This window comes from Littorina saxatilis, linkage group LG6, assembly GCF_037325665.1.
Source record: "Littorina saxatilis isolate snail1 linkage group LG6, US_GU_Lsax_2.0, whole genome shotgun sequence".
In the NCBI taxonomy this organism is placed as follows: Eukaryota; Metazoa; Mollusca; class Gastropoda; order Littorinimorpha; family Littorinidae; genus Littorina; species Littorina saxatilis.
In genome coordinates this window covers 11,838,639-11,859,052 of record NC_090250.1, presented here as the reverse complement: position 1 = coordinate 11,859,052, position 20,414 = coordinate 11,838,639, and the positions used below count along the sequence as shown (strand labels likewise).

General features: G+C 41.8%; 1 protein-coding gene across 1 annotated transcript in view; it reads right to left on the bottom strand.

The window, feature by feature from the left end:
- LOC138968507 (serine/threonine-protein kinase PLK4-like) overlaps nucleotides 1–20,414 on the bottom strand; it is a 106,801-nt gene that overhangs the window by 77,709 nt on the left and 8,678 nt on the right. The window contains exons 3-5 of the mRNA XM_070341076.1: nucleotides 19,669–19,764; nucleotides 18,204–18,431; nucleotides 2,073–2,161 (exon numbers count right to left, since the gene is read on the bottom strand). Coding sequence (XP_070197177.1) covers nucleotides 2,073–2,161; nucleotides 18,204–18,431; nucleotides 19,669–19,764 — 413 coding nt within the window. The remainder of the gene's footprint in view (nucleotides 1–2,072; nucleotides 2,162–18,203; nucleotides 18,432–19,668; nucleotides 19,765–20,414) is intronic.

Sequence of the window (20,414 nt, the reverse complement as noted above, 5' to 3'; positions counted from 1 at the left end):
AATTGCTGTAATCGAGACAGCTGCTGAAAAAACAAAGAGGCTGCTTCAGCAAATCGTGACTGACTTCGTCAGCAAATCGTGACTGACTTCGTCAGCAAATCGTGACTGACTTCGTCAGCAAAACGTGTACTACATTTCCGTAGCCAAATATAATAGGTCATCCTACCAAAACAAGTGTAACGTGCAAAAACAAGTAACGATCCCGACTGACCCAAATATAGTAGGTCACACGTACAAAAACAATTAACGAGCCGACTGACGCCAGTAACATTTTCATGTGTTAGCCTCGACGAATAAAATTCATACGCGAAACGACGCGTTCCCGGTTCAAAAACCAACAAACACCGAAAACTCCAAACTGTTTCCTTACCTTGCAAGTTGACACAATGATAAACAATCAAAATAGTCAATACACTTCAACTAACCTACAACTAAAACTTGTACAGAGAAAGGTTAGAGAAAAATGAAAGCAAAGCAAAAGATAGACAGTGCACCAACACATCTTCACAGGACGAAAACCATTCGTACAGCAGTCCCTGCAATGTACGGCCCCCGGCGTGAGCGGACACCTGACATGTACGGACACATTTGCTCGGCACGGAGTGTTTTCCTTCTATATTTGCCCCCCCTTAAACGGACACCTGCAAAACGTGGACGCGGACACCCATTTTCGGTCCTAACAGCAGGTCATACCTCCAATGTACGGACAGACCATCGTCAAATGTTCACCACAACAAAGTCGATAACAGAGCAGTCCGGCGCTTGGTACAAAGATCACAGCCGCAATGGCGTGATGACAGTCACTGATAACTTGAGTGCACGTGTACCCATCAGGAGAGGGGGGGGTAGTTTTGGTCAGGAGTGAAGTACATGCGAAGATGCCAACATGAAACTGCACTGTGCTCTTTATTCTTGTCTGTTGGACGTAAACAACAGAAACCACATGTACAGTCGATGAAGCTCCTGAGCGAAAGAGTGAAAAACGGCCACAGTTCTCAGCATCGTGTGTCTGTGTGTAACCTCTTTCATTGACAAGATACTCTTGTTTCCCCTCAGCCTTGACCAGTGAGTCGGTTGCCTAATCTGTGAACCCTTCAGTTGTCTTGCTTTGTCAAAAGTTACGACACAGTCAACTGGTTTTGCTCTGAGTGAACAGTGCAGCTGGCCTCTCTGGCCACAGCCCCAAACAGTACATGGCTGGAGGGAGTGAGAGAGAGGGAGGGTGGAGGGGTAGCTGGCTAAACTCTGTGGGGTGTCCGGTGTCACTACATGTCAGCAGGAAGAGCATTGGAGAGAAATAGAGAGGTGTACTCTTCCACACAATTTCCAAGCATCAGTTGTCACGGCTTGGGGTAGGCATTAGTGAGGGAGAGTGGGAGCTGTGTTATGTACTGTGTATTTCCGACTGAAGAGTGAAAAGTCACTGCCATGCCACATGATCGGCATGCAGTCAATAAAGCCAGACAAGAAGAAAATAAATTACATGACTATGACATGCAGCTCTATCTGCTGCTATTTCTTCAAACTGGTTTTCAAGCTTATTCTTTCAAAGCATCTGCACATCTGTGCTGTGTTTGTGTGGCTGCTTTCGTATGTCAGTGCATGGTGAGTGTGTTCACTGCCTTGAGGATTTATTTTATCTCTTCTTTTCAACACTTTTCATACAAATCATTTTTACAGAACGTTTAAAGAAGTATTAGGAGTTTATTGTTATTGTTTAGTAGCCACAAGAAGTGATTAGCATAGACTCAATCCTGTTGTTTGTGTGTCTCTGTGTGAATGTATGGCGGAGGGGGTGGTGTGGTCACCCCTCCCGTGACCGGACACCTGCAATGTACGGACAGTTTTGCTATGGCCCAAGGGTGTCCGTTCATGAGAGGGACTGCTGTATTCCCGCGTTCTATCTCACGTGACCCATTCCCCTCGGAATTGTGGGAGATAAAATTTGGCTTGTGTTGTAGCGCACCATTTTAGGAAATGATATTCAAAACCGTGGTCATTGTTGTAGTGAAAAATTCTGTGGTCACCTTTTTTAAATGCTCATCACAGCGAACATTTAGATTTCAACTTACGGAGAAATGTAGTTCGGAGTACCACACATAGTAAAGTGCTTTTCCTCTGGTTCTGACAACTGCGTAGCAAGTCCAAAGTCAGCAATTTTCTGCAAAGACAAAAAGTTGTATTTCATAAGAATATTTTCATTTAAAAAGCACACTCAGCTTCACGTAAACCATCAGTTTCTGGTCACAGACACTGTTACCAGTGTTAGTCTTTTACACCCAGAACAAACACTCTTTCGTTTAAACACTCACCGCTTGAGAACATCCTAGGTGCCCTCCATAAAGAGCGAGCATTTTTCAAAGAATTATTTAGTGCAGTCAGAACGAATTTACAATGAGACAAATCGGACGCCTCGTTTTGGCGCTAGAACTAACTTTTAAAATCTAAATAATAAATTGACAGCTTGTTACACAAACATTCTCAAATCATAAAAGAGTTATTTTTTCATCAAGAGAAGATCAGTACAATTCAAAGTTTTGAAAGTTTGAAAAAAGGGAACCCGGAAGCAGGTCACACAAGAAGCCAACCGCCGCCGATAAGTACATGTGACTCGCAGTCGTTTGTTGCATTTTAGGTTCAGAGGTACACAATAATGTGCTATTGCAGATACAGCGAGTCGCATTGAAATCAGAAACTGACGACTAAATTGTGAAAAAAAGGAAAGTGGATCACACGGGTTCACGATGGTTCAGGGGCAAAATAAACCACGAAATCTGGTGTGTGGTTTACGCAAGATAAATAGCCATTCAAACGAACTGTGTCATTTAATGCTATCGATCCCATGGACGCTCAGGAAGCCGATGACGTAGAGGATGCTGCCTCTTGGTCAAAGAATGATCCTAATTTCCGTTTATAGCCAAGCTTCAGTCCACTTTGGACTTGGCGGCTGAAATCACGTCCCGTTATTTTGTGGAAGGAGTTTCGGTGGCTTCCAAGTTTGCGGCACCACCCCCTTCCGCTGTTGATGACTTTTCTCCAGTGCAGACTCCTGTAAAACCCCGGGGAGGTGTGGTCTATCACCTCTCCTACTGCCTCTTTCTGCAGTAGAAGAAGAATCTCTGCCTGAATCGCAGAGCGGGCCTCTGGATTGGCCGGAAATCTGAAAGTGGACGGTCTTCTGGTCAATGGGGCCTTGTCTCTCTGCCAGATAAGTCGGAACCCCGACCGAACTACCCCCGCGATCCAGTGGTTTAGACAACCAAGCTGGTAGAGCCCTGGAGAGGCCGCCCGCCACCGAAAGGGTGGGGGCCGCGGAGGTGCTTGGGTCGGGGGCGCCGCTTGCCGAAAGACGGCCTCTTTTGATAGGTGCGAGACCTTGACTGACCCCTAGAACTGTAGAAGCCTGATTAGACTTCTGTACGGTATTGACCGCCGAAGCGGAGGGAGCCGCTACGTTTGGTATGGTGTTTCTTGAACGCCAACTCGGACAGCTTCACAAATTGAAGGTCCTTCGCCTCCTGCGATTGCTTCTGAAGGGCGTCCAAAGACTGTGAAGGGAGCCCTCCGCGAAGGGAGAAACACGCAGACTCGATGGTGGACTTTTCTTTAAGCCTAGAACCGGCCAAAAGCGATTCGCGGTGCCAGAAAACTGACTGAGAATACAATCTGGCAGAAGTGGCCATCTGCTCGGCCGTGACTTTTGCCAAGGCGGCGAAGAGAATAGCAGTATCCTTCTCCACCGCGTCGGCCCTTAACTCAAACGGGTCAAGAGAGGAGGTAATTGACCGAGACAAAGAACGAATCAACGTCTCGGAAAGGGAGGCCAACTCAAGCGAGAAACAGCCGCACTCTTCCACAGCTAAGAGACTCCGTTCAGTGCAGACCGAAGTCTTCTCTTTGCTATAGCCGTCTTGCCGCAGATTGGCCAGTTCCGGTGTAACCGGAAGAGGAGCTCTAGGCAAAGCGAAGGTATTAATGAGATTCCTCGGCCTGGAGGGCAAGCGTGATTTGCGCTGAATCCCAAAAGGGAGGGAAGTGACATGCTGCGAAGAAGACAGCCAAGGCTGAGCCAAAGCGGGAGCTTTGTCATGAGCAGTGAGCAAAGGCAAGGGAGGGAGCGAAGCATTGCCACTCAACACGCGTGCTATCTCGAAAGCGACCGAAGGTGATTCTAGAAACTGGAATTTCGTAGAATTCTCCTGCACTGGAGAAAAGTCAACAGCGGAAGGGGGTGGTGCCGCAAACTTGGAAGCCACCGAAACTCCTTCCCCAAAATAACGGGACGTGACTTCAGCCGCCAAGTCCAAAGTGGACTGAAGCTTGGCTGGTATACGGAAATTAGGATCATTCTTTGACCAAGAGGCAGCATCCTCTACGTCATCGGCTTCCTGAGCGTCCATGGGATCGTTCGCCGGAAGTGAACCGGTATCCCACACCGCAGCAGCTTCATTGGCCGAAACCGGAAATGATTGCCCTGAAAAAACGGAAGTCGGAAATCGTCCATCAGACGAACCTTCTCCCGGCCGCTGAAAAGCGGAAACGCCATAAGCGGAAGGTGCCGAAGCCTGAAAGCCGGTACCCTGAACCGCCGAAGCGGAAAAGTGAGCCATAGGCTGGTAAACGCCAATCACGAGCGCCGAAGCGCTGTACGCGGAAGGCGCTGTAGTATGGCTACCGGAAGCCGGGACCGCAGAAGCGGAACCAGCAGTAGCAGATCGGTGACCATCTACAGCATCAACCGCAAACACAACAGCGTTGTGAGCGGAAGCTGCTGCTGTCTGTCTACCGGAAGCCAGCGCTGCCAAAGTGGAACCAGCGGTACCCCCCGCGGGTTAGGGGGAAGAATTTACCCGATGCTCCCCAGCATGTCGTAAGAAGCGACAACGGATTCTGTTTCTCCTTTTACCCTTGTTAAGTGTTTCTTGTATAGAATATAGTCAATGTTTGTAAAGATTTTAGTCAAGCAGTATGTAAGAAATGTTAAGTCCTTTGTACTGGAAACTTGCATTCTCCCAGTAAGGTAATACATTGTACTACGTTGCAAGCCCCTGGAGCAAATTTTTGATTAGTGCTTTTGTGAACAAGAAACAATTGACAAGTGGCTCTATCCCATCTCCCCCCTTTCCCCGTCGCGAAATAACCTTCGTGGTTGAAAACGACGTTAAACACCAAATAAAGAAAAATAAAGACTGGTGACCGTCTACAGCATCAACCGCAAACACAACAGGGTTGAGAGCGGAAGTTGTTGTTGTCTGTCTACCAGAAGCCGGAACCGCCGAAGCGGAACCGGCGGTAGCAGACCGATGACCGTCTACAACATCGACCGCAAACACAACAGCGTTGTGCGCAGAAGTCTGTCTACCGTAGACCGGAACTGCCGAAGCAGAACCGGAGGTAGCAGACTGACGCGCTTCACCGCTCCCCCCTGCAAGTGCCATCACAGCAAAATGCGAAGGGGGGGCAGTAACCTGACGTCCGCTGAGGACCGCCAAAGCGGGACCAGGGGCCGTAGGCTGGCGAGAGTCGCCGGCGAACGCCGAAGCGCTGTACACCGGTGAACCCGCAAAAACACCGCAGCGTTGTACACGTCGGTGCTGAGTGGAAACCGACAAACCTGAAACATCTGCGAGCACGTCGGCTGACGTGACAGTAGCAGACAGTTGCAGCCGAGAAAGGGAGCGAGAGTCACCCACTCCGGGAGGCAGAGCAAGCTGTAACGCGCTCAAAAGCGAGCAAGTCTTACACTTCCGTCTTGAATGTAGAAAACATAGAAAACAATTCATCACGGCTTAAGCTTTGCTTGGCTGGAGACAAGGGTGTAGCATAAACAGAACTCGCCACACTAGTGGCAGCGGTAGAGTCGATAGAAACTCTCACTGACTCTTTAGTTGCTGGGTTAAATATGCTGACGATAGAAGGTTTATCACTCTGAGGTGTGCTTTTAACCTTAGGTTTGCTTTTCGCTTTTTTGCCTGGCGGAGTAGCTGGAGCTGTTACCTGCTTGGCAGAGCTCTTCTTATCTTTATCCGCCATGTTGTAAAGTGGATTAAAAACAACAACGAAAATTTTCGCAAGTTGGCAAAGCGAACAAGCAACAAGAAATTCTAGAAATAGAAAAAGGAAAGCCCTCACCCAAAACGGGAGCTAGTGTAATCCAAAGGTGAACAACGTCAGGGTCAATGGCCTTCCTTACAAAGGCCGGTATACCGGTAGCTTAGAAAAAGCCTGTAGTACTCTGTACACGTCTGGAGACAACGTGCTGTAGTGATGGAATGATTTGCACCGGTCACTTCCCGCGCATGCGCAGAAGACCGATAGGGGAGGTAACTACCACGCACCTTGCCTTAGGGCATTGAGTTTTGTTGTTGTGGTTACCTCCCCCTGTTACCAGGGTCAGTACTTCAATGTCTAGGTACCAAACTGAAGTTAATTGCTATATGGCCAAGAATCTGTCATGGCGTCGAAAGAAGGAAAGAGCCCGCTTGAATTATTTGGCAGGCTCCTGCTTCTAATAAACTTTTTTTGCAAAGAACATGTTTGTGTTGGATGGAAGAGGATGAATGGACGAACGTTTTGGTATAACATGGTGGCAAATTTATGCCGTAAGCAATGAATAACAGACTTGTGATTCCAACCTTACCTAGTCATTCTGGAGAGAAAAGCGTTACGCGATTTTGGGTGCTTTCAGTTTTGTAAGAACTGTACTCCGAACACCTGAGCGACAGGTAAATCCTTCATACAAACCAGACAGGAAATGAATGCAGTGTTTAATGAGACCAAAAATGAGCTCGACGGAGCTGCCAACTTCATTCATTTCGCTTGGAAAAGTGATGCGAGATGTACGTTATTATCCTTGTGTCAATTCGGTATCGGTCAGTCTAACGGTCGTACAGTCCGCGGTAAATGTAAGATGGCCGCCAAAGATCGATTTCGAGGTTCACAAAGTCTACTAAGTCTAAAAAAATATTAAAAAAATTGCTTGCAATGCATGCTTTGTCTGTGATTCGTGAAAATCGACACGATTTATTGATTTTGTGTAAAGAAAAATTACTTTTAACCAAAATAAAACGCTCTCGTTTTGCTGAGATGTTGTGACGAGCGTGACCTAACTAGTCTCCCTTGGTCATTTGAATATGATCTATCAATGACAACAGGACTTTCACACCAACGTGCGAGATGGACGAGCCCAGCCCTACGGGTAAGTGTGCATGGTCGTCATCCAAATAGTAACGTACATACTTTTGAGAATGAAACTGCTATAAATCGAGTGATTTCTTATGAAACATGATAAAAACAATGTTTGAAAGGAAAAAGTATTCGTACCTGAATGATTCAGTCGAAAATCGGAGGCAGTCAGGCTTTTGAATGTTCGCTAGGTTGAATATGGTTTCAGATTTGTTGTAAATGTAACGTACTCAGGATTTATTCTGCACTTCTTGCTTAGGACGATAGATTCTTAATGAAAAAGCATTTTATAGGAAGTAGCATGGTTAACATTATCAGGGAGTAAAGAAAACCACGCGTTCCATCCCGATCTGGCGATTTGATTCATTGCACGTTACTTTACTACAAGGCTTTCGTGTCAGCTGTAACGTACAGTTCAAAATTCCTCTCTTTTCAGTTTTGGTGGTGAAAAATGTACGGTTTGCAGAATATTTTGTCACTAAGCTTTCAAAATTGACTCCTTTCATCCATAATTAAGCATTTTGGGTTCATATCTCCGAGCTTTGTCACTTTCACCCGCTGTACGTTAGTTTACCATATCGATGTAGTGTAAAGTAGCGTACGTTTCTGTCTTTGTCGAATCGAGTGTTTTCTTAACTTTTTTGATGTAAGATTTGCGTGATATATGTTGAAGGCCAGTGTTACCAACTTTGCTGAAATTAAAAACGCCGAACACCTGTGGTTTAGTTGGTCACATCCCGTACGTTTGTTTACACAAAACGCTGGCTCTGACTGGATGTGTAAAGTGTACATACGCGCTACACGGAATGTTCCACTTTCCCCCACCGAATTCATGGAGACTACACGTTTTAGGATGTGGATTTTGCTTGCCTTCCATAACTTGTCTTCCTGGCTGTTGCAGTCGGGATTTTTTTTTTTGGGGGGGGGGGGGGGGGGGGGGGGGGGGGGATTGTGAGTTAGTGTAGGTGTTAGTGGTGCTTCTGATAGGTCTTTATTTATATATCAGATCTTGCTGGCGACTGCAAATATTCTTAGTGTTATTTATTTTCAGGTATATGTTTGTTTTCATAGGACCAACAAAACAAAAAGATTGTTTCCAAATGTGATAATTAAAAAGTGGACAAGTGAAAATATAAAATTTTAGGAATTTCTTTTTTTTAACTTTTTTACTACACTGTATACATAAAGACAAGTTTACAAATATAAATTTTAGGATTAACTTTTTACACCCCCGGTATAGGGGTGTGTATAGGTTTCGCTCGATGTGTTTGTTTGGGTGTTTCAGGGTTCCTGCAGGGCAGAGCTGATACAATTCAAGGAGTTTTCAAGGACATTTCCAGGACCAAATAAATGCTTTTCAAGGACATGATTTTCCCCAAATTAATGCAAAGCACCAAGCTTACCTTCAGGAAGGGAAGCAACTACAGGTGACTAGTAATAGTTCGTCTGCTTTTGTTTTCACTCGATCTTTTATTCTCCCAAAATGTGTGTACTGTATTTGACGAAAAAAAAGGGGGTTGCATTTTTTTTTTTTTAAACAAGACAAGCTGCTGACGAAATGTATTGGCAACAATTTGGAAAAATCAAGTACTTTTCAATGACTATTTAACAAAACTCTATTTTCAAGCACTTTTCAAGGCCTGGAAAAGGTTTTCCAATTTTCAAGGAGTTTTCCAGGGTTCAAGGACTCTGTACGAACCCTGGTGTTTGTGTGTTTGTTTGTGTGTTTGTGTTCGCATATAGATCTCAAGAATGAACGGACCGATCGTCACCAAACTTGGTGAACAGGTTCTATACATTCCTGAGACGGTCCTTACAAAAATTGGGACCAGTCAAACACACGGTTAGGGAGTTATTGGTGGATTAAAATTATACAAGGACTTATACAGGGACATCTTCATGGTCAAAGGGAAATAACCATTCTCACTCAGTCACTGCCACCAACTGAGAAGGTTATTTCCCTTTGACGGGGGTGTTTTTCCTACCTCATAGGAATTTCTTGTTATTTTTATTTTAACCATGTGGAATGTGCATACACTTTTTTAATGGCTGGATTTGTGCAAGAACCATGTCAACTGGAGTTTAAAAAAGTGTTTTGATCTGGAGGGGTATCTAGATGAGTGCGGAGTCAGACGCAGATGATTTTTTAAAGTTGAGATTTTGTATTTGTTTTGTGGTTTCGACTGTTTTCTGTGGGGAGAGAGGTATTTTTAGTTTATAAAAAGACATATTGTTACAATGGAAGGAAAGTTGTTTGGCAGTATGTCTGAACATTGATTTGCAATTGCGAACTAGGTTTTGTGAAAGAGATGACATAATGGCTGTGCTGTAGTGTATTAGCCTTGGTATTCACATTCAGCTTTACATGTGGTGAATTATTATGGGTATTTTGACACACATTACTTGTAATAGAGGGGGATTTCAATGTTTTCACCAAAGCTGTTCTTCATGAGTTATAACAATTTTTAAATTGTCTTTGAAGATGATGATGCTGCATGATCAGCAAAGGCAGCAGCGAAGAGATATGTGGTCCAAGTATTTCCACAACTGGATCAATATTCTTTTCTGTATTATGGAGCGACCAATAGCTACAAGCTGAGAGTCAAGCTGCGACCAAGAAGAAAGTGGTTGGATGACGAATGTTTAGAAATGCTACTGCCTCCAAGTCCAAATACAACCAGACCCTACAAATGCATGAAGCTCTAAATACTACTTCATCATTTTGTGAACAAGAGAAGCAGCTGTTGGTGCAGTACCAGAGAAGTTTCACTGGTGACAGGAAGAAGAATTACAAGTTGAACATTTGATTAAGGCAGCAACCTTTCTTCGCCTGTACCAGAGGCAGAGGCAGAGGCAGGCCAACATCTCGCAGTAGTCGTTCATGCAACGATCAGAAGTTTCTTGGTGTAAAATAACATACCATCTGACCACACTGGGTCGGAAACAACACAAATGCATCAGATTGTACAGGATTCTGGGTTGTTTGGCCATATTTCTAGTCTAGGTGATCATATACAGTTGTTTTCAGTTCACCATGTATTTTAATTTGATATCTTCCACTTGAACATAATAGTTAGAAATGGCTTTGGTGTAAAGTAACGTACAGCTTAGTTGTACAAGTTATGTCTCCATTACTTATTTCATGATAGTTACTTCTTACAACTACTGAAAATCACTCCTGATAACATTCCCTTTGTCCATATCTTACACAAAAGACTGATTTAGTATGCTTTGAGGTTAGGCACATATTTGGTGTAAAATAACGTACATCTGGCCATACTACTTCTAAACAAGAAGGGCAAAGCCCATACGACTCACATGCTTGACCTTGACCTTTACATGACCTTGACCTTCAGCTAAACCTAGCAATGACATCATACACTAAGAACTGCTTTACACATTTTTCCTACCAAAATACATGTGACCTTGACCCAAGGTCAAGGTCATCCAAGGTCATGCAACACAAAGCTGTTAATTCAAGACATAGGAAGTACAATGGTGCTTATTGGCTCTTTCTACCATGATATGGTCACTTTTTAGTGGTTCACTACCTTATTTTGGTCACATTTCATAAGGGTCAAAGTGACCTTGACCTTGATCATATGTGACAAATGTGTCTCATGATGAAAGCATAACATGTGCCCCACATAATTTTTAAGTTTGAAACAGGGTCAAGGTCACTTCAAAATATGTATACAATCCAAATTTGAAGAGCTCCTGTGACCTTGACCTTGAAGCAAGGTAAACCAAACTGGTATCAAAAGATGGGGCTTACTTTGCCCTATATATCATATATAGGTGAGGTATTAAATCTCAAAAACTTCAGAGAAAATGTGAAAAATAGCTGTTTTTTAGACAACATTTATGGCCCCTGCGACCTTGACCTTGACGCAAGGTCAAGATGCTATGTATGTTTTTTGGGGCCTTGTCATCATACACCATCTTGCCAAATTTGGTACTGATAGACTGAATAGTGTCCAAGAAATGGTACACTACCTTATTTTGGTCACATTTCATAAGGGTCAAAGTGACCTTGACCTTGACCATATGTGACCAAATGTGTCTCATGATGAAAGCATAACATGTGCCCCACATAATGTTTAAGTTTGAAACAGTTATCTTCCATAGTTCAGGGTCAAGGTCACTTCAAAATATGTATACAATCCAACTTTGAAGAGCTCCTGTGACCTTGACCTTGAAGCAAGGTAAACCAAACTGGTATCAAAAGATGGGGCTTACTTTGCCCTATATATCATATATAGGTGAGGTATTAAATCTCAAAAACTTCAGAGAAAATGGGAAAAATGTGAAAAATAGCTGGTTTTTTAGACAACATTTATGGCCCCTGCGACCTTGACCTTGAAGCAAGGTCAAGATGCTATGTATGTTTTTTTGGGCCTTGTCATCATACACCATCTTGCCAAATTTGGTACTGATAGACTGAATAGTGTCCAAGAAATATCAACGTTAAAGTTTTCCGGACGGCCGGACGGGGGGGACGGACGGACGGACGGACGACTCGGGTGAGTACATAGACTCACTTTTGCTTCGCATGTGAGTCAAAAAGGACAAATGCACAAGTTTGTGCCACCTGCACAAGTTTGTGCCACCTTCTGAGCTTCTTGTTTTTCTTTCAATTCTGAATTGTGGCTCTAAAAATGATATGAGCTCATGTTTTTGTGATTTTGTACCTTATCATTTATACAGGCATTGATGAGACTAAACGTTATTGGTGTAAATTAACATACACCTAGCACTTTAATTTACAAGTCTGCCATGTCATGCATCATAATTACACCTTCGACAATTTTAAAAGTGTGGAGGCAGTGTTTCTTGAGATTAAGACATTGTGGAGCAATCTAGATGATTGTATTCTACCTCTGAGCTCGTTTATGTGCTTTTTATGGTGTAAAATAACTAACAAACAGGTTTGCCGGTGATTTTTGGGTCACATAGTCGTCTTTTTAAAATAAATGTTCTTTATAACAATTCAGAGCTAAAGTCTTTTTGTTCCTATGTGCATATGCTGTAGTATGGCAGTATGTTTGGTCAGTAAGAAGTGAAAAACTGTACTTTGGTGTAAAGTAACATACTGACTGGAGCAGTTGTTTTTAAAAAGGCCACATTTCTTTCTGGATTCATATTTCACAGTAATCAATGTCATCCCTGCTTACAAGGGACTTCCACAGATGTGTTTGAACTGAAACTAACCAGAGAATTATAACGGCTTGTGGTGGAGTGAACTTTTGTTTTAATTAGATTGTACAGATTTATGCAGTGAAGCTGTTTTTATTTTGTTAGCATGATGCTGCCTCATTAGTCTTAAAAAAGAATATGGGTACTCCTTAAACCTAAAATACTCACCAGGCTCCGAAGAGATTAAGCATGGGGTGAAGTTTACACATGTAAAGTGATTTTTGGTGTAAAGTAACATACGGCCACTAAACATCCTGGCAGGCACTGATTATAGTCATCTGACTTGCCATGTTTGTGGTAACAGTAGTACCAAACACAAGACTACATGACTGCTGAATTTTAATGGGAGAAATAACTCAGGGGAGATTCCATGATACTTATTGTATGTGTTTTGGTGTAAATGTAACATACATACCTTAAAGGCACAGTAAGCCTCCAGTAAACCATCACAGATACGGTCAGGCTTTTACACACAGTACAAACACCCTTTCATTTAAACACTCACCGATTGAGAACATCCTAGGTGCCCTCCGTAAAGAGCGAACAATGTTCAAAGAATTTATTTTTGCGTGGTTTATCTTACCCCTGAGCCATCGTGAACCCGTGTGATCTAGTTTTTACATTTAGTCAAGTTTTGACTAAATGTTCTTTCAACACACCCAATTTTGACACATTTCCAAAAAATATCATTAAATATCTGATGCACTTACATTAAATTGGTTTGCTTTTGTGAAATATTTGATTCTTAAATGTTTCTAATTAACATAACATGTACGAGGGTAATTTTAACACATAATCCAAATATTTTCAAAGAAAATGGTATATTATTGGATTTCGCAAAAAGTTTTGCTCTTTGAGACACCAACACACTTTTGGGTGGGGTTGGAAACACACTTCCAGGTAGAAAACGGTTCATGGGAAACAACTCAGCCTATTTAGCAAACTGGCAGTGGAAACGATTGCCTCCCTTTACCTGTCTCTGGTGTCTGTGAATTTTTTTTAATACATTTTTCTTCCTACCGCCAGTATACTGGTGCTATGTCGTGGAGACGATGGTCGTGGTGTATGTGCGTGTGTGTGTGTGTGTGTGTGTGTGTGTGTGTGTCTGTGTGTAGAGCGATTCAGACTAAACTACTGGACCGATCTTTATGAAATTTGACATGAGAGTTCCTGGGTATGAAATCCCCATAGGTTTTTTTCATTTTTTTGATAAATGTCTTTGATGACGTCATATCCGGCTTTTCGTGAAAGTTGAGGCGGCACTGTCACGCCCTCATTTTTCAACCAAATTGGTTGACATTTTGGTCAAGTAATGTTCGACAAAGCCCGGACTTCGGTATTGCATTTCAGCTTGGTGGCTTAAAAACTAATTAATGACTTTGGTCATTAAAAATCTGAAAATTGTAAAAAATATATTTTTTTTATAAAACGATCCAAATTTACGTTCATCTTATTCTTTATCATTTTCTGATTCCAAAAACATATAAATATGTTTTATTTGGATTAAAAACAAGCTCTGAAAATAAAAAATAAAAAAATTATTATCAAAATTAAATTGTCCAAATCAATTTAAAAACACCATCTTATTCCTTGTCGGTTCCTGATTCCAAAAACATATAGATATGATATGTTTGGATTAAAAACACGCTCAGAAAGGTAAAACGAAGAGAGGTACAGAAAAGCGTGCTAATCCTTCTCAGCGCAAGTACTACCCCGCTCTTCTTGCCAATTTCACTGCCTTTGCCGTGCGCGGTGGACTGACGATGCTACGAGTATACGGTCTTGCTGCGTTGCATTGCGTTCAGTTTCATTCTGTGAGTTCGACAGCTACTTGACTAAATGTTGTATTCTCGCCTTACGCGACTTGTTCTTTTTCACAATGTAGTCGTCAGTTAGTCATTTGAATGCGACTCTCCCGTTTTTAAGCACGAAACAAACGGCTGTGGTTCACAAGAACTCTAGCGATGGCTTTTGATCTGTTGAGAGGAACGGCGATATGCACTGATAAACCGTCGTCTGCTACGACCCTTGCGTGACCCTGCTTCCGGGCTTTTCTTTTTTCAAACTTTCACAACTTCGAATTTTACTGATCTTGTCTTGATGAAAAAAGAATTCTTTTATGATTAAAGAATGTTTGTGTAACAAGCTGTCAATTTATTATAATTTAGATTTTAAAAGTTAGGTCTAGCGCAAAAACGCACCACGGTCCAAAAACATTTTGATAATCATCGATTCACGGCTATCGCCAGTTTCAGACCTGGGAACCCCTGTTTTGCACTTTGAGTATTCTCAAACAAACTTGGTGTATTTTCAAAAAAATGAGCGTACTCCACACAGCGTTTGCACATCCATGATTAAAACATGCCTCATGTGCGTCCGTCACACCGTTAATTAGTTTACCTATACATTTAACACAAATGCTTTTTTCAATTTTTACTGACAAAAACTGTACCGTATTTGACGGACTACAAGCCGCGACTTTTAAAAAAAAAATCGCATTGCGGCTTATAAAAAGATGCGGCTAAAACGTTACCTAAACTTGAATAGCATTCACCTAATGGAAGTCGCCGCGGATTTTCATTTCGTTCGATTAGCAATTACCGGTACTTTATTAGCTCTCTACTCAAGACTCGGCGCTTTTCTCTTTCATTCGCGAATCTTCGTTTGTCAACAAGTCGTCGTGACAAGCGTACAGAAAAACACCGGATGTATCAGGATCTCGCGCGCATGAGATTTCGTTTTGTGTGTCTCGCGATAGTTGGAGGAGCGAGAGCCGCCATGTTGCATTTTCATCTGCGCAAAATGTGCGCAAAAGTCGTAAATCATCCCAAAAAAGCTTATTCCGGGCTGGACTACATGTGTGTGTTGGTTAGAAATTGGGTGTGTGTGTGAACTGTGATATTTTTCTTCAAACTTTTTCACTTTTCTTCTTTGTTTCACTTGTTTATTCTCAGAGCCGATTTCGCCAAATACCGTACTTTCGTTTGCCTGGTTGTTTTGATTGATTGACACGATCCGATTATATTTTTTTTTGACAGCGGCTAATATAGTGACATAATCATGTGCCAAAATACTGGATCGGCTTCAGGATGGGCTTGTGAAGAAAAGTAGTCTAGGAATTTTTCTCGTCGTATTTTTTTCCCACTGACCGTACTGAGCGTATTCTTGACAATCATGCGTACAAAATATGGCAAAATCGTATGGGTTCCCAGGTCTGCAGTTTACATCGATAGAATGAGACCCGAAGGGAAGTAACTCATGTTTGACCTGAGTTCAGGATGGGTCCAAAAAGTGTTCGAGACAATCTGCAAAATTAATTCTTTAAAAATTGCTCGCTCTTTACGTAGGGCACCTAGGATGTTCCCGTTTGGTGAGCGTTCAAATGGAAGGGTGTTTGTACTGTGTGTAAAAGCCTGACAGTATCTGTGATGGTTTACGGGAGGCTTACTGTCCGGGCGTGAATTCCGGTATTCATAATAGCCGTCCAGCACCAAAACGAGGCGCCATTGTTGTTAAGGGCCAAGTCCACGAAAATAAATTCTTTGAAAATTTCTCACGCTTGACAGAAAGCAGCCAGGATGTTCCCGTTCGGTGAGCGTTCAAATGGAAGTATGCTTGTACTATATGTAGACGCTCGGGGAGCTCTGTGGTGGTTTACGGGAGGCTTACTGTGCCTTTAAGTGCTCGAGGCACTATACTGACCCCCCCCCCCCCAGGCGGCCCATACCAATAAAAACACATATGGGTCATTCTCAGAAATGGTGGTACAGTGAGAGTGAGAGGGGTGACACATTTGAAATCATGAAAAAGTAAATTAAAATTATTTCTACCACAACTTTTTTCATCTGAATCTATTCCTGAGACATTAAAGCATTGTTGTATGTCAATAAAAATGATTTCTATACGTTGGTGTTGTTTTTGTGTGCTTTTCAATTGCGAAGTTCGGCCGTTTCCGGATCGCCGAAGCGTTACACGACTTTCGTGATCAACAATATGTTCAGTCTCATGGCTAAATGCAAACATGCAAACACCAACAAATTACTGCAATCGACAGTCTAAATTCAGATGTTCGACATTCAACAAGTACTTAAAATGGGTAATCTGAACGCAACAGGAACTTTCAACAAATACAGCAAACTCTGACGAATTGTGTTTTGTGTAGTTATTTTGGGTCAGACGGGTTTTGCCGGCAAGAAAGGCCAAACAGTGCAGATTCATGTCTGTCGCACAGGAACCGAAAGTGGTTCAAGCATTTCGTTTCTGTTACGACATTCACCTTAGTCAGTTCCAAATGTCATTTTTTTACCAATATTAGTTGAAGTCCTTACCTTTCATAACTAGAATGTGTTGGGTAGAACACAAAAATACTGCAAAACTGATAAAAAATGCACAAAGGATTGAAGGCTTAGGTGGTTTAAAGTTGGAATTTGGTTTCCATGTTATAACATTCATCACGTAAATACAACACTTTAAAACGTCTCTTATTCAGCAACCAATTACTCTTTTTGTCTAATTTTTGCATTATTATGTATAGCAAACAATAGACTTCATAGTAAAAACAATTATTTTGTATTTCTTGACACTTTATTTTTTACTTTGTATGTAACACTTTGTACCACCATTTCTGAGAATGACCCACATCCTTCCTTACCCACAACATTAATAAGATAAAGCAAGTCTAAACAAGAAGGGCAAAGCCCATACGACTCACATGCTTGACCTCGACCTTTAGGGTAACTAAACCTAGCAATGACATCATACACTAAGAACTGCTTTACACATTTTTCCTACCAAAATACATGTGACCTTGACCCAAGGTCAAGGTCATCCAAGGTCATGCAACACAAAGCTGTTAATTCAAGACATAGGAAGTACACTGGTGCTTATTGGCTCTTTCTACCATGAGATATGGTCACTTTTAGTGGTTCACTACCTTATTTTGGTCACATTTCATAAGGGTCAAAGTGACCTTGACCTTGATCATATGTGACCAAATGTGTCTCATGATGAAAGCATAACATGTGCCCCACATAATTTTTAAGTTTGAAACAGTTATCTTCCATAGTTCAGGGTCAAGGTCACTTCAAAATATGTATACAATCCAACTTTGAAGAGCTCCTGTGACCTTGACCTTGAAGCAAGGTAAACCAAACTGGTATCAAAAGATGGGGCTTACTTTGCCCTATATATCATATGTAGGTGAGGTATTGAATCTCAAAAACTTCAGAGAAAATGGGAAAAATGTGAAAAATAGCTGTTTTTTAGGCAACATTTATGGCCCCTGCGACCTTGACCTTGAAGCAAGGTCAAGATGCTATGTATGTTTTTTGGGGCCTTGTCATTATACACCATCTTGCCAAATTTGGTACTGATAGACTGAATAGTGTCCAAGAAATATCCAACGTTAAAGTTTTCCGGACGTCCGGACGTCCGGACGGACGACTCGGGTGAGTACATAGACTCACTTTTGCTTCGCATGTGAGTCAAAAATGGTGTTTGTAACACTTTTTGGACACACTGACAGATTCCTGGCCACATACATACCTTAAGTGCTCGAGGCACTATACTGACCCCCCCCCAGGCGGCCCATACCAATAAAAACAGTTTTATTCTGCTAAAAAACACATATCCTTCCTTACCCACAACAACACTAATAAGATAATGGTGTTTGTGTAACACTTTTTGGACACACTGACAGATTCCTGGCCATATAATTATAATTTATATATATATATATTATATCCCTTTTTTTCTCTAAAAACGGAAATACCCTTACACAATTCCAGACTGCAACCACATACACATTCAGTAAACTAACTCACAACATTCATGTCCCGCGTAAGCAAGAGGTTTGACAGAGTGAGATCTCGATGAAGGATTCCATGTGTGTGAAGATAGAGCATTCCTTCCACAATCTGTTTCATCACTTTGCGGGCTTCACTCTCTGTCAGTACACGGTTCTGTGTACGCAGGTAACGCTGGAATTCTCCATTGTTAGCTATCTCCAGCACCAAGTACACATAGTTGGAGTCTTCAAAGTAGTTGTACAGCTGTTGTAAACAGAAACAAACAAAATATGTCTTTATCTTTGACAACAGGGGCTCACATCCACATCGGACATTGGACATGCACGGATAGTTTTCCAAAATGTCCTATACATTTTTTCATGCAAGAGGACATATGTCCTATTGTTTTTGTCACAAAGTGGTCACTGTCCGATTATGCTTTCATCCGGACATTGTCAGTACTTTCCAATTTACAGTAGTTTGATTTGCTATTTTATCGATGTTTTGCGAAGCGATGTGTCTCTCCAAGCAGACGAAACTTGGGGAGACTTTATGTGCTTTTTATAGAGAAGTGCTTCCAAAGGTCGCAACTCTGAATGCTCCAAGCCGGTTGACAGTTGCCTCCCTTTGCAGGTTTTTTCTCCTCAAAAGCAACATGCCGCCAAAACAAAAATTGGTGCCAGAAAAAGGCCAGAAGCGTTTGTACTTCAAATCTCTGCCCTCATCAGCGGCTAGTACCACTGAAACAGTGGGTGGTGAAGGTTGTGGAAATGTTGGCATCCAACAGAAAGTGCATGCTCTTCAGCAAGAAAAAGGAACAATCACAGTTAGTTGTTGTCATTAGCTCAAAGACAGAACACGTTTTTGTTACCTTTTTGCCAAGACAATTATTTTATTTGTTCTGTTACCTTTGTGACAAGAAACTAGTCAAGTTTAATTAAATTTATGTTTTGTTGCGAAAAAAAATGTCCCATTGATTTATTATTGTTCAGGACAAATGTCCCATCATTTTTGCCTTGTCCAGGACATTTGTCCTATGCCACCTCTCATGGATGTTATGAAAGCTTCTCTACACTACAAGTACACTTGGTCAGTATTCTTTATATAGATCAGCTCTGTGAATTAAATTTTTGCTGGTATTGGTAAACACTTGGAACTGAAAAGCAAATCTTGTTTTTCTCATGAAATGACATGTCAAGGAGTCTTCTAGTTCTAACCATACTCAATTCTCTGTTTATGTTCAGTCACAGATGTAGACTTTTATTATCAATTTTGGAAGGTGCATAAACATTCTCAGTCGAAAAAATGAACACATCAACTGATCAAGGGAGGAAACATGCCTTCAGTGGGTTTTTTAATTACACTTTACATCTTAAATGACTTTCTATTATTAAGTGTTGATAACAGTAACAGTGACAAACACAAGCTTATGTAAGAAGAAGACAGTACAACTACAAGTTTAAGTAGAACTAGAAGAAAGAAGCCTGTACCAAAACCCTACCTCTAAAACAGCTGGATGTTTCAAACGGGAGTGAATTTCAACCTCTTTTTTGACACGTGCCACCATCCCAGCTGCTTTCATCAGCTTCTTGTCAATCTGGTCAGCAGTCAAAATCAAAAACGGTAAGACTAAAAACACAGAGTAAACTTACTATTGGCATTACTTCAGGGTTCCCCTAAACCAACAAAATATACCTGCATTACCATACCATGAATGTTGCTCCAAAGTTCTGTGAAAACAGTGAAAACACCTTTTTAAGAACATAAAAATCTGAGAAAATCAGGTCTTAAAAAAGAGGTTTTATATACAGGGGTAATGCACAAAACATATAAAGTAAAAATCATCAACAACAAAAAAACAAGGTCTTAAGAAAGTTAAAAGGGAGGAAGTCTTAAATTTGGGGGTCTTAAATTTAATTGGTACAGTGGTACCTGCGATGAAAGGACACCCTTGGGACCAACAAAAAGTGTTCCGTGGCCTGTCATGACAGGTATATTTTGGTAGAGATAATTGACACAGGGACACCAGAAAGTGTCCTTTTAATGGAGGTGTCCTCTTATCGGAGGGACCACAGATCGCAGGTACCACTGTAGAAACAGATCTAGAAAGAACTCTTCATAGATAAGCATACCGAGGACATCAAATCCTTTCAAAGCCGATTGCAATGCAACACTGATCTGTGATCAGAAACAGAAGATCCCCACAGTCAAAGTTCTCCTGGTCAGGGAATAGAAAACACCATTGGT